Source organism: Thunnus thynnus, chromosome 22 (assembly GCF_963924715.1).
Source record: "Thunnus thynnus chromosome 22, fThuThy2.1, whole genome shotgun sequence".
Lineage (NCBI taxonomy): Eukaryota > Metazoa > Chordata > Actinopteri > Scombriformes > Scombridae > Thunnus > Thunnus thynnus.
This window is the reverse complement of record NC_089538.1, coordinates 13,775,492-13,799,128: the sequence shown is the minus strand read 5'-3', so window position 1 is coordinate 13,799,128 and position 23,637 is coordinate 13,775,492. Positions and strand designations below refer to the sequence as shown.

Below are 23,637 nucleotides of genomic sequence, written 5' to 3'. Positions count from 1 at the left end.
GGTAATCAATTCCGCCTCACCCCGCCTCGAGATAACGGCACAAAAGTAGTTTTGCAACACGATAATTTGTGCCACAACCTGCTGTGAGCTGAATGTAGATGGAGTGTGTGTACGCCGGCCAATAAAGAGCGCTTGTGTGTCAGATTCCTTCATGTTGCTTTTATTGGGTCCATTAAGCAGCTGCCTGTAGAGAGTCCCCTGAGGTGTGTGCACTCGCTCAACATGTTTGTTTTTCTCAAGGCTTTGTTGGAGTTAATGATGTCACCCTTAATTGTGGCACCGCACACACACTTCCTTGTCTCAGAGGTATAGGTAAGGAGGAATAATTTAAAGAAAAATCCCCTCTTGAAACTGTTATTCAGCAGATTCTTGAAATCTGCGTATAAATAACAAACCCATCAGAAGCTAGAAACATATAGTAGGTACCAAAAGTCTTTATGGAGCTGCAGTAACGGTTAAAATAGGGATTTTCCCTGAATTTATTTCCTGGTTTCCATCTGTTGACACTACACAAGCTGCATTTCAGGGTCAGCAGCCTGCTGTTCTTTTTAGTGCTTGTTGATTTAACCTCTAACAGCCCTGAAAACACCATTAAATTACAACACATTAAATAGTACTGACATGAAATGGTATTTTTCATCTTTAAAGGACCAGTGTGTGGACCTGAAAGCACTGCTACCCTCAGCTCATATCCCAGGTCGAACCACCTGGAGGTAACCACCAAGCCTTGTCACTCCCGCAGGGCTAACACCAAATGCCTTGACAGGAGCTTTCTTCACTCTGCTGTAACAACATGGAACAGCCTTCCACCTGCTGGTGCCGGAGACATCACGTCAAGTAGCGTTCATGTTTTCAAGAAGAGACTGAACAAACACCTCCTTAGCACGAGATCTCAACCCTATAGCTAAAGGACTTGCAAATGTATACAAATCAGCCTCATATATATTCCTGAGTAGCAGCAGATCGGTGATAGGCTCTCTGAATGGTATTCATGAAGCTTATATCTGTATCTAGCAGTGAGGTTGCAGATTGAAACCGAATGAATACCACTTATCCTTCCTTTCAAGCGTGTAGAAGAAGCTAAAGCTTCAAAACTTGCAAAAAAAAAAGGCCCTCTCTAGAACCAGTGCTTGCTTTGTCCGTTTTGGGCTACTGTAGAAACTTGGCGGTGCAACATGGCAGCCTCCATGGAAGAGGACCTGCTCCCCATGTAGACAACAACGATTCTTATTTTCAGGTGATTATACACTAATTAAAACATACTTATATTCCATTTCTGCCAAGTCTGTTTCGCTAGATGCCACAAGATAAATTCTACACACTGGACCTTTATATGTGAGAGAGAAAGAGCTCCAAAATAATCTTCCTCCATGTTGGAATTGACCTAGCATTCCTGGAAGTTTGCGAATGTTTCACTCAGGTTAAATATTACATGTGTTTTGCTGGGAACTGTACCCAGTTCTCCTTCTCAAGCTGCTTTAAATACAAGCTGTTTTCCAGCAGCCGTCCGTCTGTCTGTCCACATCTAAACCATGTGAGGAGGCTGGAATTAAAGACGGGTGAGCCATTTCAGAAGGTCACTGGTTCTGAAGTGTTAAACATTGACTAGACTTCCTCCTTCTGGTCCCTAATGTTTCCCTTCATTTTTTTTTTCTTTGCCCCCTGAGCCAGGGCTCCATCGTCTTGGCTGATAGCCAGCGACGAAGATAAGATGTAGCACTTAGCCTGGCATCGGCATGGGAACCGTGTCGCCTGGAGGCCTGAATAATTCAGAGCCTGAGATAAATTTACTGCTTATGAAGTCATGCAAAAAAAAAGAGATAGAACAGACCTTTATTATTATCTATACAGTTTTTATGTGCGTATCTAATTTCCTTGTGGATTTTTTTTTTTTTTTTTGAGTCGCTTTAATGTAGTGTGAGAAACTTTGCACAAGCCGGCAACACCCTTTGTTTTAAGTAAACACACATACAGTACATGCAACAGGAGTCAATATTTGCACCAGGTTTTTTTCTGAAGCATGTCCTGCACCGTCAGCCGCATCAATCTGACAAGTTTAACACCCCTCGAAGCCGACCTGGGTGTTTATAAAAGGTAGGTTTGTTTTGAGCCTACAGCTATAGGTGTGGTGATGTCGCCTTGTGTGCTATCAGGGTTTTTTTCCACTGAATGTAAATGTTTTCTTCCTTGTCAACACTGAAAGCAGATCCTCCCCTCCAGCGCTGTCAGGTGACACCGGCAGCGTCGGCACGTCACTCAGAGGCCTTGTTTAACCACGTCCTGGCTGTTGTTCGGAGCAGTTAGGCATCTGTAAATAATTCAGTGAAGTAATGAACTGATTTGCAGATTTTGTGACACTTTTCTTCGGGTTTTCTAAGCTGCCTGTGAAGTGAAAAAGCTGTTTCCTGCACGAGTGAACCTGATGATATGAGCAGAGGGAGGTCAAGAGGAGACTAGTCAAGGATGGATAATCCTTAATCTTCTCCATCACATCTCCATTATCTGGAAATAATATGATAGAGAGCCAGAGGTCCTTGGACTACCTACCTCGAGATGAATAAGAAAAATCATCTTTTCATTAAGAAAGTAGAAAGAGAGAAGGAACTGGGACGGTGTAGGGATGAAAGAGGGGAATGAGGAAGAATATGAAGACGAATGGTTCGCTTAGAAGAGGGAGGAGGGGGAGAGGTTAGCCTGCAGGTCAGTCTAATGTACAGTACACTCATAAAAAAAATAATTATTTATGGTTTGATATGTTAGTCATCTTTATTTCCTCTTTTTTTTTTACATTAATTTCCTCTATTTTTTTTTTTTTACATTATACAACAATAAAAACACAGCAAACTGCCCCCCAAAAAAATGAATAACAAACATGTGCGTAATTCATTAAAAAGAGGCACAATGATGTGACATTCACAAACTCTATATCAACACTTAACATACGTAAAATGTGAAGTTTAGATCAGATGTTTTCGCTGATTTTGTCTCAGTCAGGGTTCAGTCTCAGAGGAAGACTGGCTTTAACTCTTCGCTCTGATGTCTGAACCAGCCTTGATGTTGCTCCCTCGGTTTTTTCTACGTGAGGAGAAAAGAGGTAGACGCTTCGCTGCACTCTCTGCTCTGGTTTAATTTGGTTAATCCTGACAAATTGGACCCCAATTACAGGTTTTATACCAAGAGTGTCAACAAGCATAAAAAAACTCATCTGATTTGGCTGTTTATAGAATTATGGCTAATAAATTTATAACCTATTATGTTTCTCTGAAATCTGTATTTTTTAAACTCATGAATGGACTGATTATGTTAAAAGTAATGAAACTTGCATTACCGGAGGGGGAAATACAAAAATAATTTTACATCAGCGTGTGGCACACACATCTGCATCTCTCTCTCACATACAAACACACACACACACACACACACACACACACACACACACACACATTAGACCACATTTCTTGGAGGTAACATGAACGTGACTAAAAACGTTTTTTTTCTTCTTCTCCGACATGTTAGTCGTTCAGTGAAATTTGCTCGCAACAACAAATGATTCTTGACACTGTAAACACGTCGTGAACAACAGCACATGATCACTGCCCTTCACATACACATGCTTAGAAATGAAAGGCACGTTTCATAAGTAAAAAAGTAAGGCTTACTTCCAGGTGGGCCGACTGATAGATAATCCATGACGGATTAAGTCTTTTTTTGTACAGTTATCTGCTCGTGAGCCTTCAAGCACAATGATGAATTTACAGGCAGCTTGTGGTAAAAAGATAAATCCAGACTAAGTTAAATAAGTAGCTTCATTTGGCTTTATCAGATAAATTAATCCATTCTATACGCACTGCAGGAAGCCAGTAGACACTTGACAAAATTAATATAAAATGAAAGAGTAAAAGCAATTTGCTCTGTGGTTCTTAGTCATATCCATGTTTTACATGTCATAAATCTTACTCAATATAATGTGATACATCTATAAATTATAGTCTGTTATTAAGGATACGTTTTAGCACAAGTCCACTCTAAGTGGCTGCAAAATATTTATTTTATCAATGAGTCAAATAGCTAAGTGTAATATGAAAGAGGTTGTTTTTTTTGTAGTGATGAACTCACAAAGAATCATCTGACTATGCAGCTCTGGCAGCTCTACAGAACGTTTTAGCGTCTTTCAGCTTATTTTGGTTTTAAAGTCTACAAACTGAACGTTTTGATTCACTCTCAGCTCTCGTGGTGTCGTTTCTCGCCGTAGCAGGCAGCTGTTTTCGGTGGGGGAAAAAGCTCTGATAAACCCCACTGTACACTACCTGCTCAGCGCCACATGACAGATAAACAGTTAAGTTAGCGGCTAGCTGGTGAACATAGAGGAGCATTTAGCGGCTAAAGAGCCAGATGTTTCCATTAAGAGTTGGTGGAGAGCTGAACAAAGCTAAAAAGGAGATGGAATATCAGATTTACATTCAAGTAGACAAAAACACGACTCAAATTAAGTGTTAGTGTTGCTCCACGTCTGCTGGATGTGAAAACTGTTTGCTAACAATAATGTGTCAAAATTGCGTTTAAAGCTTGTTGTGCTGCCCCCGAGTGGCCAAAAAAGTTATTGCAGGTTTTTAAGGTTTGCGTTTGACAAAATAACACTGTCACCGAGAGCTTTACAACTAAAAAAACATCTAAACATTAATGTTCGACCCTGAATACTGCATTTTCTTCTGTTTTTTTTTTAAAGAAGTCCGATTGGAAGCTCAACAATGAGGAGCTGAATCATCAGTTGGAAAAAACACTGACCTTGCAACATGCTTAATCATCCTGACATCAGGAACACTGACTCCATGCTCACTCTGTCACAGGATAAGATTACCGCTGCTTTACTGTTTTATCACATCTACTGTCGCTACGGTCTACTTCCTGGATCTGTGGCCACTACGTCAGGTTGTTCCTTGTTCCTGTTTGTGAATGACAACCTACACCTTTTATCTCAGACTGGCTGTACCTGTTTTCTGAAGTCTAGTTTTATAAATTCACCGGCTGACGGCATGCAAAAACTCCTCTGTACCTCCACACACAACTTATTATATAATTATAATTATGTACAAACGTCAAGGGCCACATCTGCGTATTGAGTAATAAGACTTTAGTTCATTGGGAAAGCTCTGGTTCAAGCTCCCATGACGTCAAGCAGCTGCCCTTGAACAAGGCACTAATGTAAATCTCTGGTTTTTTTGGGGGGGGAGATGAAGTGTATCTCAAACAGACACACGTTCCCCGCTTCTGTTTGTAAAATAACTCTCTAGTGTGACTCTGTATTTCACCGTCGTCACCATCAGCAGCACGTTTTCGCTCCCTGTGGAGCGGGAATACGCAGGGACGATTCCCGGACTGAGTCTTCTCCTCCTCCTCCTCCTCCTCCTCCTCTTCCTCTTCCTCCCTCCAGTGCTGATGTTTTAATGTTCTCATTTGGGTTTTTAAAAGTGTCCAGATATAGTTTTTCTTCTCTCTTTGGAAAGCTGCAAAAATGCAGGAATAAATGTTAGATACGAACATGTATGTTAGAAATGAAGACGTGATAAAAAGAGGACACGTTACCTGGATTTCTATCATTTCTCTTTGTCCAAGTTGTCCGTCTGTTCCTGGTAGGAAGGAAATAACATCAATTTAATACAGAAAACAATCATAAATCAACAGAGTCGATAATTTTCAGCCTGATGAGTGTACAACCATCATGGTTTGTTTTCATGGGTTGAAAGCATTTTTCTTCCTCTTACAGTCAATATGAGAAAGATAAAAGTCAATAAATGAACCAACAGTATGAAAAACACTGATGTTAAATGTGTACCAAATGGATTCTTTCCATCGTCTCTGTGTGCAGTGTCTCTCCGCCCTAAAACAAACTCGGTCATGACATTAATTTACTCAAGGCAGGTGAGTCTAAACAAGCCCGTCCCAAAGTCTGAAGCAAATATGTTGAGACTTTAATCTCCTCTAGAACAAAGCCAGACTTTCAGGATCTGCTGGAGATTTTTTTTAGGATATCTAGAAAACTGTGAATGCTGTCAGGGTCAAGGGTGGTTTGCTGTAATAGTGATATGCTCCAGTAAGTAGCTCTCTTTTTACCCAAATTTAAATTCTCACGTCCAACTTGTCTTTTACATGTAACAGTTCCAGCTGTGGGGTAAACTGGTGTAGTGAATACAGATAGAGAGCTATATTTTACAAACCAGAACTGACCTGCTAAACAACGTAGCTTCTCCATAGGTGAGTACATTTAAACTACAGTTTCTAAATGTTTTTTTGTTAATAATGTTGGTCTTGGTTTCCTTTTTCAACTTGTTACAGACATTCAAATGTATTAATTGTGAAGCAGTAAATGAACGGAGCAGAACAGAAAATTGAATGTAGATTTAATTCTGTCCTGTCAGAAACCATAATGTTGAAAATAATGAAATTGAGTGTGAACAAGCATGAAGATTAAACGTGATTATCAAGCATGCACCTCTGATGACTAATATTTATGTTGAATTAGTGCTCAATCACACAGGGCTCGCTTTGAAGCGGCAACAGATGCTTGTTTGCTTTCTGTGAGGTGAGAGGTTTTTGCAGTTTGTGTTCAATATTTCAGGCATTTTTGGCACAAAAGAAGCTGAAAAAGACCGGAGGGAAAATTTCAATGCTGTTAAACGGCATGAACAGGAAGACGTGCTTTCTTATAAACAATAAATGAAACACTGAGTAGAGACGAGTAGATGTTATCATGATCACCTGGTGCGTTGCCATTTCATGAGTTGCTGTGATGTAAACAGCAGAGCTGGAGGATAATTAATGCTGCATTTGGATTGTTCAACAGCTCTTTATTATGATTTTTTTAATATTTAACTAATTTTGCTGACATCACATTAACCTCACTCTATGTACTACAATAAAAAAGCTTGTTGAGTGGTGAAGAAACAGCACAACACACAGGTTACTGTGTACTGGAGTGTGTTCAGTGTTCATATTTCTTAATTGAAAAGTTTCTCTCTTTTCTTTATAGTTTCTATTTTCCTCATTTAGGTTTTTTGTTTTGTTGAGCTACGTTCAGCTGGTTTGGGCCTTTCAATGTGTTATCTGGCTACTGTATACATGCTGAAACTTCAGCATGTTTCTGTGTCTCCTACAGTTACACAGTTATATATCAAAACATTGCTAAACGTAACAAAAAACCCCCCCACGACATTCTCTATTTTCTACATATCTGATTATGATTATGACATCTATCTTTATGATATTTGTCAGTGTTCAGAGGGAGTTCTGCAGATGTCACCAACTGCTGTGAACACGCACATCATTAAAAGAGCGCAGACCAGCTGTGGCGCTTACATGCAGACACATACATAATTTTGCATATATAAGCAACAATTATTTATACACGGAGTGACAGCGGGGACCAATGGGATGAATGCGTTTCCAGGACACCGACCTCCTGGGACTCAGACGTCGCCCGGCTCCTAGGCGCCGCTTCTGTCGGAGACGTCGGGACGCTCCCGTTGGAATCTGTTATTAGCAACGTCCGCCTCTCCCTGGCTGGTTTTTCACACTTTGTCACGCGGAACCTGAGAGGAAAAATTAAAAACAAACAAACAAACACGCATTTAAAATGTTTTTGCGAGCTAGGAAGGTCTCACACATCATTAAAATAAAAACAACAAGATGACAAAGAAAAATACACACAGCGTGCAAGAAAGTTTAGAGACTAAAAGGGATCTCAGTGTGAATCGTTTTTTCTGGGTCACAATATAATACAACTTTGCTGTTGAATTTTTCACTTTGTAGTAGTGTATTCATGTCATAAGCAATATAAAAAAAACACAGACTGCTCCTTTAATAAAATGAAAATGTCAAAGCTCAGTTCATATTGCATTTGTGCCACAGCTGGCATCTGCTTCTACTTCTAATAATACACACACACACACACACACCCTCCCTACGATTCTCACCAACCTAAACTTTACACCTCTCTCATCCACCCGCTCCCTCAAAGGCACGCACGCACACACACACACACTTTCCAAAGCTTTAATTAAATCAGCGAATCAATATTCGTATCCAGGTCAAGCTGACCCTCTGCCTACACGGCCATTCATCTGGGTGTGCAAATGAAAAGCAGCGCCTCTGCATCCCAATCAGCTCGCAGCAGGACATTAAGGATGAGGAGAGCTCTCGCAGCGTGAGGAGGACGAGGATACGCACTTTGCCGGGGATCCGACTGAGAAATGCTCTCTTTACTTTAAACATCCAGGACATATTCCGCATTTAAAACTCCCATGCCTGGAGGCGTTATGTTTTGGGGTTGTATGTCCGTCCCATTCTCTCGGGAACGCGATGTCTCAGGAACGCCTTGAGGGAGTTTCTTCAAAATTTGGCACAAACGTCCACTCGGACTCAAGGATGAACTGATTAGAATTTGGTGGTTAAAGGTCACTGAGACCTCACACAACATGTTTTTGGCCATAACTCAAGTTTCACACAAATGATGAAGTGATGACATTTTATATCCAAATAGTCTCTAAGTAAAGACGGCATGTTTCTCACTGGAAATTATTCACAGAGATCATACTTGTCAATATAATTATGATCCATTTTGCCAGAAAATACACTTATACCTTTTGTTAAATTCCTTCAAAGTCTTCACTACAAATATTATATGAGTCTGGACAGACACGGATGTAACTGCAACTTGACTGGCAGAGGTGCAAGGTGGTGTTTCTACTTATGCCTTTAAAATATCACTTTCTAGTATCTGTGCGTAAGAGCATTGAGCGACTGCTTTGATGTGACGTTAGATGCTAAGACTTCTTTCTTAAGCTGGGAACAGACCTTAAGATAACTGAAACCTACAACTATGTCAACCAACATTAGCAAATATTGAACAACTCAGTGAATCCCCACAATCCTATGAGAAGAGCAGTTTTCTTGCTGTACAAATTTTTTTTTTACTGAAAGTACAAAAAGTACAAAAGCAGATGCTTCGTGTGCCCACAGGAAGGAGATTCATCAAATGAGGTGGAACAATAACATTTAGTCAAACAGTGAAGTTGCTCTCCTGAACTTTTTGTACTTTCAGTAGACATATTTCCTAAAAGTGAGCGCTCCTTCGTCAGTGCGATGAGGAAGAATCTGTTTGAAATCCCTCATAAACAGACCGCCTTGTCGGCTGATGTTCAAAGTTTCATGGAAAAGTCAAAAGAAACTGAGGAAAAATGCAAAGTTTTGATCCGATTGTGGATTGTGGAGAGATTTGGTCAAAAAGGGAGTTTGACCTTGATCGATTTTAGTTTTTAGATTTTCAGACAGTTTAAAATAAATATCCTCCCTGCTGATGGAGGCGGTTTTGATTTCAGTAAAAATTAAACAATGTTGTAAATGATCTTAAAGAGAATGATGAAGTCCAAAAATGATTTAACACCGAACTCAGACTGTCAACAACAACCTCGATTCAACTTGGGTCGATCGGCCTAAATCATAAATATAATCGACCCAAAAAAACTGAATGTGCATCTGCTTTTAAATCATTGTTTGTGCTTTTATAAGACTTCATTATTTTGTGTTTTTTGGAAACTTATATCTATTTATTCATGTATTTACTACCAGTCCTACATTTGTTTTTAGCTTTGTGATTAACAGTGTTTTTTCTTTCTTCTCCTACTTATTATTTATGTATTTGTTGACCTGCTGAGAAACAGCAAAGTCTCGCAGAAAGCCGTTAGCCGCCGCAAATTCCTCTGTTACTGTCGCTGTAAGCTCTCGCTCTTGTTTACTGTGCTTTTTAACAGAGGTCACTGCCGAGGAGCACTGCGCAGGTTAAGCACTGAAGCTCGACACAGTCTCAACCCTGCAGCATCTTTTTTTCCCAGGCTTCACTACAAACACACACACACAAACACACACACACACACACAGGCTGTCCTCTCGTGCGTTTTCCAGGTCGTTGGTCTGGTGTCAAAGTGCACAGCTGCAAACTTAACCTGTGTAATTAAGTGTGGATTTTTCAGCGGTGATTATTTAGAGTTAATGTTTGATTGTGAATGCTGTGTGTGTGTGTACTCATGCCTGACACACCTCTAGGGCAAACTGCTTTAATATTATTTATAGTTCACCTGGAGTTGCATGATGATGAAATCTTGCAAAAGCATTATAAAGCAGCACGAAGCTCTCCTGTTTTGTTCCTTTCTCTATGACTCAGACACACACTCATACACACAAACACACACACACACACACACCTGCCGACAGCCAGGACCGTGACCTCTCCGCAGTGGCTGCGGCGCTGCTCCGTCTTGCGGGGCGACGGCTTCCTCATCAGCGGCCATTTCTTCTGGCTGCAGCGGGTGCAGATGTTCTTGTTGCTGCCCATACCCCCGATGGTGTGCAGGTGGTTGCAGGTGTGCTTGGCGGCTCCCGGGGGCGCCCCCGGTGATACGGGAGTCAAGGGAGGGGTCGGGGTTCCGGGTGAGGTCGGGGTGAGGGGAGGACTGAGGAAGGAAAAACAGAAGTTAGTGATCCAGAAGGTGCAGGCAAAAATAATGCAAATCAGCTACTGATAAATGATTATACAGCTAAGAGAGAAATGAACCAAGAAATATTTTATAGGTCAGCAGCATGTTTGAACATCCAAATATTAAATTATAGGTTGTCTTTTTTTTTTAGATTAGCTGTCAGATGTGTGGCTTTGAGAATTGAAACCGTTCACAGACTAACAACTGACCTACATTCAGTCTCAAACATCTCATGGAGAGATTTCAAGCTCATTGAGTTCTGCAGTGCAGCCTGCAGAAACAACACATTAATATTTCCTTCTTCAACAGGGCGAAAACACTTTGAGAACAATCACTCTGAACAATGACGACGTTTAAAGTAATAATGGAGGCAATTCTCTGTACCAGCGCGCATCAGCTGAGGTGATCAATAGAGAATCAACTACCAGTACCTGCAGAAAGAAGGGCTATCACGACGAAAACTGCTTCTTTCCACATGCAGCGTACAGTGTTTATCTCAGCGCTAACAGCGACTAATTGAGGCCAGCTTAATTGTCTGTTTGATCTTTTTTTTTTGGAGGGGAATTGTGTGTGTGTGTGTGTGTGTGTGTGTGTGTGTGTGTGCTCTGACTCTGGAGAGCTACATTGTTTACACACGTAGGTAGAATAAACAGTTTCTGTACACTGATGTAAACATATCTTACACAACATGTATGCATATGTGTGTGTCAAGAGACATGCAGAATAAAAAGTTGGGCCTCTTTGATGTTTTTCCCCATCGGGGTATCATAGAAGAAGAGAGATGGGAAGACGCGCTATACGGCCGAAACAATGTGCACGATTGCTGAACATCTCATTCCTAAACAGCTTCCACTCTTCTGGGAAGGATTTCCACATGGTTTTTGGGGACCTGGCAGCAGGGATTTGCTCCCACTCAGCCTCAAGAGCATTAGAGAAGTCTGGAACTGATCGATAAAGCCTGCCTCACAGTTTTGGACCTCGCTTTGTACACTGAAGTACTGTCATGTCCAAAAGAGGAAAAAGGTTTCCCCGAACTGTTGCCTCACAGTTGGATGCGCACTGTTATCTACAACAGCGGTTCCCAAATTTCTTTTTCTTGGCATTATTGAACTTAAAGTAAACACTGATTTAAGTTATGTATGATAAATAATTGATCTTTTTTTGTTTTGAAGTAACATTAGCCTATATTTTCGGATTATAAGGGGGAAAAAAAAGGTATTTTGATGGGACATATGAAGCTGCTGTTACGCGTGTCTTGATGCGTGAGGAGATCAAAGGTTCTGACTACAATGTCAAACCAGTGTTTGTCTTATTTTTCATGCGCAGCAGGGATGAGAAAGTCAGCTGACACAGACATGATGATGGGAACAGCAACAATATATGACGATGGTCTGGTAGTTCTGTCTCGGTTCTTTTGACTTGCTCAGGTTCAGTCATCTTGTTGAGGGCTGAGATGTATATCAGCATTTCTTTAAGCTCCGTTTACACTGACTAATATTTATATGGCGGCTCTGACAGATGCTAAAGCGTGCGTGGAAAACCAGCAAATGTGAGCTGTTATTTCAACACTCATAATAAGGTTTTTAATATGATATTAATAATATTATAATATTTTTATTTATACAATATATTTATTTTTACAATATTTTTGTGTTGATTGCTTATATTTCCTCAGTTTTGATGTTTAAAATAAATATAAGAATGTAATTTAAAATGTTAAAGGATAGACTGTAAAAATACAGTCTATAGTACAACATAATGTTTCTTGTTAGCTTGTTTTATTGAGGTAAAAAGGTTGAAAAATGAGCAATAAAAAAGGCTGCAACTCTGGCCAGTTGGATAACCACTGCTTTAAAATGTGACCGTCTGCGGTAACAAGACTTCACTTAATTGAAGCTAAGACATGTCGTCCAAACCACAGAAAAACAAAAAAAAAAGTAGGTGGACGGGAGCATCCACATACTTTTGGCCATGTAGTCTTAACAATGGGCCTCATGCTAGAACCAAATGCACAAACAGATTCATTCTTCTCAACATCTGTGACATTCATCAATCTTCTCGTACTTAGAATTTTCTCTTAGGCACAAATGAAATTTATGAGCAGTCCAGTCCTGTCATACGTGTCATGAATAGATCATCTCTGCCGATCTTCACTGGGGAGAAACACTTGTTTGACTTCCGATTATAATGTCCTAATCTGCATTAATTTGGAGTGTAAATATGATACTCAAATTAACAAAAAATTAATATATTAGTAAAACAAACGTGCACATGCTAATTCAGATTCTGTTTACCATGTTTTCATCATCATGGCTGCCAATTTACTTGAAAGGTTTTTTTTTAGATTTTATGACTTTTAGTGGCATATTTTGGAGCAGTAACTTCTACATTTCAGTAGTTTCTAGGAAACTTCTTTCACTCTGACAGCTGCCTCTGTGTCTCTCTGCAGGTCTCTGTCCAGTATCATCATCTGCTGCAGCTGACAGTGTAACATCACCTGCAGACTATAATATTCTCTCCTGTTATATCTCTGTGACTGTCACATCCCTTGACCGCCTCCCCTCACATAGCGCTTAGCTTTAGAAAGACGTTTTTTTAGCATCTAACTTCACATCAAAGCATTCTCTCTTTATTTCTGTCACGGCGCAGAGCTGCTCTGATGACACGTCAGCATGGTTTCGTATTTTCTGATTGTTTCGGGTCTCCTACTGTCACTCCTAAATTTGTTATGCGTTTGTCTTCTGATTTCTCAAAGCTCTCTCTCTCTCTTTCTTTTCTCTGTGAGGTTTGCTTGTACGAGTCTTCGAAGTCGGATTCAACAAACTCTTGGAAGTCGCGCTTTGTTTTTACTCTCTGGGAATTTTTTTGTGAATGAAACTCGCCCACAAACGGAGCAGAACATAAAACCTTATATGGCAATTTTAGGGGCGTGGATTACGCTAATGATCACATCTCACGAACGCTCACCTCAGTGCTGAAACGAACCGTTTACGACAAGTTCAGGCAAGTTAAGAGAGTTTGTAGAATCCGACTTGGAACACTCGTACAGAGAAAAGTAAGAGTGATTTGAGATAATTAGATGAAAATGTTCTTGCATGAGACCCAGTGTGTATACACATGTATACACACGTGAAGAAAACAAAAAAAAAATCTTGCATTTGTGTGGATTCCTGGCTAACAGCAGTAGGAAACATGAAACAGGAGGAGGAAAAAACATGACAAAGGGGAGATAAACTGATGTGAACAGGGCATGTTGTGCAGAGCAGACAGGGGACTGAGGGATGGCGGGGAGGTTGAAGCTCGAGTACTGATGTGGGGGGGGGGGGGGGGGGGGGAGCAGCACTGAGGAGAGAGGAAGTTAAGTACCAAATCTGGAGAGGCAGATAGCGAGCCCTGGCCACACTACAGTCACTCTCTCCATCCCTCTCTCCTTTTCCTCCCTCTATTTCTGCCTGTCTGTCTGTCTCCCCTGTAAGTGTCCCATAAATTAACCCCCCCCCACACACCCCCACCCGATACCACTCTCTTCCCCCTCTATTCCACCATCTCTAAGTGATCCACTGGCAGACTGCCCGACCTGGCTGAGATAGAGAGAGAGAGAGAGAGAGAAAGATATGGAGAGTAACAGCAAGAGAAAAAGGAGTACTACAGAGAGCAATTTGAACAAAGGCTGAAAATGAACAAAAAGTGGAGAGAAATGGGGGAGGAGGGTGAGTGGTGGGGGGGCAGGGGGAGAGAAAAAACAAGGGGGTGGAAAAATATGTGGAAAAATAGATTTGGAGAGAGAACTGAAGAAGCGAGACACATGAAAGTGATGCTGGGGAAATGTGTGCGGTTGCAGATTTCCGCTGATTTTTCCAGGACACCCAATGTGACTGAGCAGAATACCTCAATACTTGTACCTAATCCTCGGCGCAGAGGAACGGCTCTCCTACCGTTTATTTTCACCCTTTCTTCCATAAAAGGAGAACATCCACCTTCTCTTTATCTCCCCTTTTTCTCCCTCAGCGATATGTACTGTGGCGCGACAAGTAAAAAATGACAGGAGTAGAGACAGAGAGAGAGAGAGAGGAAAACATACTCCGCTAACTCGATTTACTTACACTCCCCCCTTCTGTCACAGGCATCCCTCCCTCTCCTATCTGTCTATCTGCCTAACTCCCCTCTCCTCTTATCTCAGCGGCAAAAGCGGCACCACGCTCGCTCATTTACTCTGCTAGTCGCTCCGTACAGATGAATGGCGGGGTGAAGAGAGCGGAGACGTCTGATCTTAAGGCAGCTCGCGCCGTCGGCTCCCGTTCTGGCGACGCCGGGGTCATTTCAAAGTGACACGCAGGCCGACTTAGATTTGAGACGTGAATGTCAAGCTTTCTGTTCTTGTGAGGCACATATGCGGTTTACAGTGACGGCGGTGGCAGATTTACCACTTGATTTTTAGTCGTTTTTGGGTCCTTGAGTTCAGACAAAGGAAGAGAAAAGCAGGCTCCTCATTTTTAACTGATGTCCACTGATTCACCGATTGAAATGAAAAGTATCGCTATCAGATTTGATCAGTTGATTAAGCTAATGTAGGTTGTCTCATACTGACTTTATCATGACTTTATGGCTGCTTAGCTTACATACTTGGTAAGATTTATGCTTTATTGTTCAGATTTTAAAACAGTATTCACTTTTAACATTACCAGAGTTTTGGCTTTTAGGATGAGGACTAACCAGTGTGCAAACGTAACATGTATGTAAACTTCCCTGTAACCTGTAACCCTACAAACTGATGGAGCATGAAATGCTCCTTGGCCTAGGCAAGTAATGCTTGATTACTACTGTACGTAGGGTTGTAGTAAACTGGTTAACAGATTGCTAACAATTGCAGCTTACATTAGAGCAGACAAACACAGTATTTAATCCATTCCTTTCATTTTGTCTCTTTTGTTTTTGGGTTTGGAGAAGCTAAAGAAGGACACCACCCAACAAACTCTTTACAAAGAGATTGGACAAAGGCTGGACAAGTGACTGGTTTCGCAAATGGTCAGTTATTTTCATTATCATTTAGACTATCGATTATATTTTTAATCACTAAATACATATCTTGGTCTACAAGTGTCACAAATTCTACAAATTACCATCCCAAATTCCCAGACCACAAGTCCATAATGCTCTATATCAACAGTCCAAAGCCCAAAAGATAAATTAAAAGTGATAAAGTGATTATAAATAGCAAAAAAGCATCAAATCCTCACACTTGAGAAGCTTAAACCAGCAATTGTTTGGCATTTTTGCCTGATAAATGACTGCAACAATTGAGAAATTACCTAAATTGTCAAAGATCAATTTATAGTTTAATTCAGTAATTGTCTCAGTACTAATGCAGGCTACTGTATTTATTAAGAGTCTATAATTTAAATATTGACAGTTTCTTTGCCCAGCTCTACCCCATTAAGTGGAGTCACACTGTGAATTCTGGCTTAGGATCCAATAAGGAAACATGCCAAAAAAAAACTGTGCTTGATATGCTTTAATAATCCCACAATACAGTAACATGGAGCTCAGTGGCATTTTAGGAACGGCCCCCAGCTGCTTGCCCTCAATCAAACCCTGCCAATCTGGAAAAGTATCAGAAGAGAAATGTGGCCTGATTGCCTTGTCTGTTTCCTGCTGGCTACTCTCTGTCCAGTCACTTTCATAGTGAGGCTACCAGGCTTTAAAGGAGGCTTATGGCGCCATCTGGTGGCCGACCTCCGCTCTAGTCGGTGTTCAGGCACTTACCCGTCAGAATCAATGCTGTTTTCATGAACCATGGCTTTCAGGGCGTCCGAATTTGCTGGAGAAAAAAAAAAAATGAGAGGGAGAGAAAGTTACACATTATTACACACAGAAGAAAGGAAGAGAGAGAGGGAGAGATAAAAGCGGTGTTGGGAATTAGCGAGGAGAACGCTCCAGTGACTTCAAAAGCACAGCGTTTATTGAAAGATGGCTCCAACAGATTAACTCCTTAACACAATTAAACGGCACATCACATGCAATCACTGAACACAATTGCTGGTGCAAAACAACCTCAAAGGAATGAGCCATACAAGTGAAAAGTCAAAAAAAAAACTCCAGAATATGATTCTGGAAAGTTATATTTCTGTATAACGATGTTATTATTGACTAATAAGAGGTCAGGAGTTTGGCCCTTGGAGATAAACGTGTTTTGATTTTCTCATATTGCACATGAACAACAACTTCTGCTCACGTACAAAGTAGCATCAACACAGCGCCAACAGCTCAGATATAGATTTACATAATTTGCTCCCGGAGACGGCTTTCCCTAAGGCCTGGCCCTGATGCATTCACTGACTTCACCGGGAGGAGCAGAAGCTTACGCAGATAAAAGCACACTGTGTGCACTGATAGAGAGACTCTGTGTATACCTTGGGAAACGGGGCAGATGTACCGAGCTGCGCTGAGACACAGCCAGATGACTCACATGTAGGTGAACGCGTAGGAGTCGCATGTTTTGATTCTGTGTAAACGTACGAGGACGTCTGACTCAAACCACTGACCTCTTTATCACCCTGGATCATCCTCGTATCACCGAACACCGCAGGGTATTTTACAACAACATCCTTGGTGACTGCTGGTTATTTTAAGCCTTTAAGTATTATGAACTTCCTTTTGCTTTAGTCACTTTATAGTGTTTACACAAAGCTACTGTGGCACGGGGTGAAAAAATGCAAGACTGTCATCATAAGAAGATCAAATTACAAAAGGTTTTAGTTTTTGGCAAAAGTTTGGTGTCTTTAAAAGGAAAATGTGACCTTAAATGCCAGTTTTAAGAGAACAGCTATTTGTAAAGTGACTTCAATTTCTTGTATTTTTGCATCTACCTGGTCGGCATAAATAATGCACCGTCACACAGACATTTCCAGTGTATTATAGCTACGATGAAACCTGAATGCAGGAACATTTTGACAGCTTTCAATCTTAATGGTTTTGATTTTAATCTGCAAGAACTGAAGTGCTTCTTTACAGCCACAAGACACAGTGTGTAGTGTTTTGAATATGGATGCGCTGTAACGTCTTCCTGTCATCTTTGAGAAATGTCTTTTCTAGTAGAGAAGAGAAAAGTGAAAGGTATTATATTCTTGGAAACATTTTTGATTAAATATTTTACCCTCCAGGTGGACTTAATTTTAAAGTTTGTTGTGTAATGATGCTACGTTTGCCTCCAACGAGTGTGAATGTGGCAGCGCTGTGATGTCCTTATTTGTGGATGATCTGTAGATGGCAGTCTCTGTCTGTTCAGCCCTGGAAACTACTAGTCATGCTGAGTTCTTCTTCTGTTTACCGCACAAACTGTTAAACAAACAATTACAGAAACTGCTGCTGCTGCTGGAAATGGAAAAAAATCACACATGACTTCCTGTGTTCCAGTTATTAATACACAATGAAATGTGCCAAGAGTTCGGTGAGCGAGGCTGAGATGTTGTCAACAGGGAATTTACCGTACGTATATGAAAATGTGTCAGAATATTAATGCAATGCTGATACAATCCTGAAGCACACACCAGACATAGTGACACTGTGAGTCGCAGTGGACGGTTTACAACACCGTCTGTCCAACTCTACAAACACTGTTACAACGAGAGCACTGATGAGTCACCTCACAGTTTACCTCTTGAGGGTGGACAAGGAAAAATCTACTTGCAACACTGGACAATGATGTCCAGTCTCTGAGGAAGGATGGCGAATACGTTGCTTTCTTTTCACATGTTAGTCATTTGTGTCAGACATGAGGGAGTGGAAATTTGCAGATACAAATCCTAAATAATAGACTGTTCTGATTAGCCAGTGAGTACAATTTTAGGGTAATACTACTACTTTGATGTTATTTTTCATATATTTTCACAAAGTATTTCAATTTGAGCATGAAGAGTTGGTTAATTAAGTGCTTAGCTTGTGTCATGAGTCAAATTTTATCTAGAATCTATAGTAAAACACTTGTTTAAGTGCCTGAAATGATCTAAATGGAAACAGATTGAAGCTACAAACTATCAATGTGTCATTATACACTTTACAGTATTGACAGCAACTGAAACAGCAATTCCCTCTACTTCACTAAAATATCTCTTCTATCTTTTTACCTCAAGACAGAAGCTACATTCTCAGATTTCAATAGAAACTCCGCTACCATGGGAGGTTTATCAGCACTGAGGTAAATAACCCCCAGTTCTCAGGACAGGTATGAGTGTAAATATGAATCAAGCTAATTGATTTTGACACAATAGTAGCCTTATCTCTCCTGTTACCACTTTTTTTTTTTTTTGCAGCTTAGATAAATTGCTTGTTAGTAATGTCATGACGCTATTTAATTTACGGGCATAAGGCAGTCAACTAATAACTAAACCACTCCTGAGACTGAGAAACAACAATCAAACAAACATATTGTAAAACCTTTCTTTTAAATTCGTCTGCAGTGGCCCGTTTGTGATGAAACTCCACGAAGATCCTCATTCACGAGCCAAAACCTTTCCCAGAAGAGTCCCTCAAACACATGTACACTACCACAGTTACACAGGAACATACACACCTTCTTCCTGAATAGTGTGACAATAACAAAACAATAGTGGAGTGACTTCACAGAAGGAGGGCTGATAAATGCTGGACTTGACTGAGGTAAAAAACCCCTCGAAAGTCACATGTTGGGAAGCCTTGAGTATCAAATGTAAGAAATGTTATGTTTTACTTTATCTACTGCCTCGGCATAGTCATGAAAACATCTATGACAGCCATGTATTAGGTGTAATCAGCAGTGGAAAAAGCATATTTAGTTTGTTTGTCGTTTAATATGTCAGGTACGTACCTTCATTTTTCATGATATAGTGAACAATCTGTCCAACTGTGTCGTTGTTGTCACTGAAGGTGTCATTCAGGTCTGGAAAAACAAAAACACACAGAAATATTTCCATTACAAATTATATGACGCCAAAGTTCAACATGACGGGGAAGTAGAGTCAAAACAAGAGAAGTCGACTATACAGCCTGAGTGTAAATACGCTTCTAAAAGGTGACGACCTCCAGTCTGCCAGCAAACAGTCTTCGGGCATGGCCTGAGGGCCTCGACAGCCAGAGACTGCTGACATCTTAAATACTGAACATGATTCTTATAAATCCTCATTTAAGAGCACTTGTTAATATCATAACTTGAAGACATGACTCCCCTAGGTTTGGCTGTTTAGCTGGAGCAGGAATGCAAATGATGAGGTTTAATGCAAACCCATGCATGGTTACTCTGTTCCTCTATTACCTGAAACCTGAGCTTAACATTTCATTGATATAATATTAATATTGGGATAATAAAGAAGATATGATCCCATCACTTTTCATCTAGCGCCACCACCAGGTCAAAGATTTAATAATAATCGACAGATTAATCGATAATCAAAATAATTGTTAGTTGCGGCCCTACTGTACATGCTAAAAATCAGTGTATTAGCATTGTCACTGTGAGCATGTTAGCATTCTGACATTAGCATCCTAGCTACAGCCTCTTGTTTTAGTCTTAAAGGCAGCTTCACAGTTACAACTTATTAGACTACTCTGGCAGAACTCAATCGATTAGTCAATCAAAAGAAAATTAAACTATTTTGATAATCTATTCATCGTTTCAGTCATTTTTCAAGCAAAAAATGCCAGATGTTCTTTAATTCCAGATTTGTCAAATGTGATGATTTGGCGTTTTTCTCTGTCATATTTGACAATAAATTGAATATATTGACATTTTGGACTGTTTGTCAGACAAAACAAGCAAAGTGAAGACATCATCGAAGGCTCTGGGAAACAGTGAACGCCATTTCTTCACTATTTTTCAACATTTCAATCCACTAAACACATAATTGAGAAAATAATTCGCAAATAATCATTAGTTGCAGCCCTAAAATATGCAATCGTATGGTGACTTTCTACCTTCAACATTGTGGACCAAATAGAAATAGAAAACACCCCTGTGAGGCACTTCCTGGAGTTTCCTGTTGATTGCTTCCTGTGTTTTTCCCTCCCTTCTGATAAACATAATACTTTTTCAGCAATTTAGATGGAATACTCCGGTATGTCATAATCGCCTATATATAGTAACATCTCACAGACCTGCTCACTTTAAAGGGTGCTGCTCACAACTTGTAAAAGACACAAGCAGCTGGAAGGTTATGAGAGAAAGAGAGAGAGAGAGAAACTGGAAACCTGATCATTGTGAAACCAGAGAGGACTGAATCGACTGAATGAGTGCAGTCAGAACACAGGAGCGATGTTTTTTTTCCCCCCATGTACTCTTTTGTTTCGATGTGTGATAGAGAAAGGGTTGGGCTCTTTGAGAAAAGGCACACGCAGAGAAACACAAAGGCAGCAAGGGGAAAAAACCCTAATGGACTTACAACTATTGTTGCTGCTTCTGGCAGCGAGCTCACATTTACTCCTCGAGAGAAACCGGATTTACTCCTCTCCTTTTCCAATATGAGAACACCTAATGCCTCCACTTAACAAATGGGGTTATAATAAACAAGATTCAATTTGGGCAACATTGGAAATAGTGGAGGCCTGATGTGCCAGTTAGGAAAACTGACAAAGGTTTCTAGTGTATGATCACAGATAAGTGAGAGAAACATTCAGCACGGATTCTGTTCAAACTTGGCAGCAAAGTGTAAACAGTTCACTCTTTCGTAACCAATTCTCATGCCGGTGACATACCCCGAGTGCAAACAGTGATGCCAGAAGTTTCATAGCTGCACACAAAAAGTGCTAAAGCTAGAGGAGAGAGCACTAACCTCCCCTTCTTCACTCTTTTTGTCTTGTCATGACACGTAGTATGCCAGAAAAAAAAAAGTGGCACGACAGGTACAGAGAGAGAGAGAGTGGAGTAAACTGGGTTTCACTTTCTTGCACGGTGAAGTTCAGTGTCGACCAGAAAACTCTTAATCTCACACACACACACACGCACACACACAATGCTAATAACAATTAAGCATTATCTGCAGCTATCATGAAGAGCCGAGGGAAATTAAAACAGGCTCTTTGCAGAATTTTTTTTTTTTTTTTTTTGGCTGCACCTCGATTAACACACCCCTAGTTGAGTCAGAACATGAGGGATGTGAATGCCAAATGTCTTCCTGGTTGCTACTGGCTGCCACTTCTTAAAAAGACAGGCACCTTTTTTTAATATAGGAATATGGCAAAGATAAGGTCAAATTGCTGTCAATATCACCACTTTTTGTCTTATTTTCTTGATTTTACAAACAAGTTTTCTGAAGATTCCTCCATCAGTACAAACATTAAAGTGTATAACTTCACAAAATACACAGCATGATTGTCTATTCCTTATATAATCTCTCTCTTATGTTTGTTTGTTGCTTTCGGCATAGAGGAGCAGTGACAGCTCCTGGTCTTAGGCAAAGAAAGGAGCCATTCACATCAGGTCTATTCTTATCATCACCCGTCCCCACCTATAGTGCAGCACCTGGCACACACCACCTCATTAGATTTAGGAATGTAGTACAAGCCTGTAAGTAATACAGGGCAGGTGAGAGCATCTTGTGACTCTATTGCCTGATGGCTGACCTTGAATTGCACTATCACATGTGCATGACAGGAAAATAGGAAACCCTGTTCAGGCAAGTGACTAATCTGGAATCCACAGCTAAAGAAATCGGCTTCTTCTGCATTTATTTTTCCACTGACTGTAACGCAACAGCATCACGACTGCGGGGAAAATGTGGCTCGATGTTGAATATTAGTTAATGTTTTACCAGAGTGGAATTTTTCAATTCATGAGACGAGGTTGAAATACTGCGCTAATGTGCGTTAAAAGTGAAAAAGCTAAGCAGAACGTGCGTGAATGAAGTTTGTTGTGTCTTTAAAGTTTACTTAAAAAAACATGTGATCATCTTAACCTAATGATACATGCATATATTTAGTTTTGAATCGTTTTCCACTGAATTTAATCCAGTTTTCCTGTGAAAACTCGATGTACTCACAAGTTCACGGGAGGCTGGGAAAACTTTATAAAGCCTGGTCCATTACCAAGTTGATGCTGTATTCCTAACTGCAACGAACACATTATTACCCGCTATCTCATGTACACACATTAAACACATTACACACGGTCAAAAGCTTGTTTTAATCATAACTTGTTCTACATCTTAGTGCCACATTTTTTAATCCCACACGCATTAAAACTATCAGCTGTCACATATAACAAACATATATGTTCCTGCATTCCAGCACTTAACCTTAGCAAAGTATACCTATAATAATCTTCAAAATATACTTAGATAGCTGTAAATAAACCGCTGCATGAACTTCAATAATACTATTAGAACATATATAGCGTGTGATTACAACATGAACAGTTTAAATACCACTATGTGCCTATGTGGCTCTTACAATATGCATTTTAATGATTTAATTTAAGTCAACAGGCAACAGTAAAAGTTGCTAAAAGGTGCTAAGTACAAAGTCTCATGGCCTGTATGAACTTATCTAATCTGACATGTGTCAGTAAAGCCTTTTCTTTAAAGAAAAAAGCCATGCAAAGGAAAAAAATGCCGCAAGAGGACAGAGGCTATACGAAAATGTTATCTGGAAATTCAGGCGTTTTAGCAGTTTACAGTTTCTTAACTGTCAAACTAATTTCTCTTCTTCTGCCACTTGGTTTAATATGTTGAGCAGTAATCCTGGGTGTATGCTGCATATTGATAATGGATGCTGTAAAAACAATAAGTACATAATGTGGATGCAATAAAAACTTGAAGCTAATCAGAATACCGTCGGACACTTCACTAGGAGTTTATTTAGATCCAGCCTATTCCATATCCCGCCCAGAAACAACATCTGGGTGGCGCAGAGGCTATTTTAATATTTTAATTGTAATACTACTTTATAAAAAATATTTGTTAATTGCAATGTTATTGTGTATCCTAAATAGTTATAGCCCTGCAGCCATGGTCTAAAATCCGTAAGCAGTCAGGAAACAAAACCAACATGAGACACCTATTCTCCCGCCTGTCACTACAGGATCTGAGTCAATCAGGGATGTGAGTCACATATGCGCAAGCGGGTTCGCCATCTTGGACAGCTA

The 23,637-nt window shown here is 40.3% G+C and overlaps 1 protein-coding gene across 1 annotated transcript in view; it reads right to left on the bottom strand.

Moving 5' to 3' along the window:
• Nucleotides 1–4,444: 4,444 nt before the first annotated feature.
• The window catches only part of rell1 (RELT like 1), a 28,863-nt gene continuing 9,670 nt past the window's right edge, over nucleotides 4,445–23,637 (bottom strand). The window contains exons 3-8 of the mRNA XM_067579338.1: nucleotides 19,372–19,443; nucleotides 16,293–16,347; nucleotides 10,257–10,505; nucleotides 7,454–7,586; nucleotides 5,584–5,627; nucleotides 4,445–5,504 (exon numbers count right to left, since the gene is read on the bottom strand). Of these exons, the coding sequence (XP_067435439.1) occupies nucleotides 5,595–5,627; nucleotides 7,454–7,586; nucleotides 10,257–10,505; nucleotides 16,293–16,347; nucleotides 19,372–19,443 (542 nt within the window). The 3' untranslated portion in view covers nucleotides 4,445–5,504; nucleotides 5,584–5,594. The remainder of the gene's footprint in view (nucleotides 5,505–5,583; nucleotides 5,628–7,453; nucleotides 7,587–10,256; nucleotides 10,506–16,292; nucleotides 16,348–19,371; nucleotides 19,444–23,637) is intronic.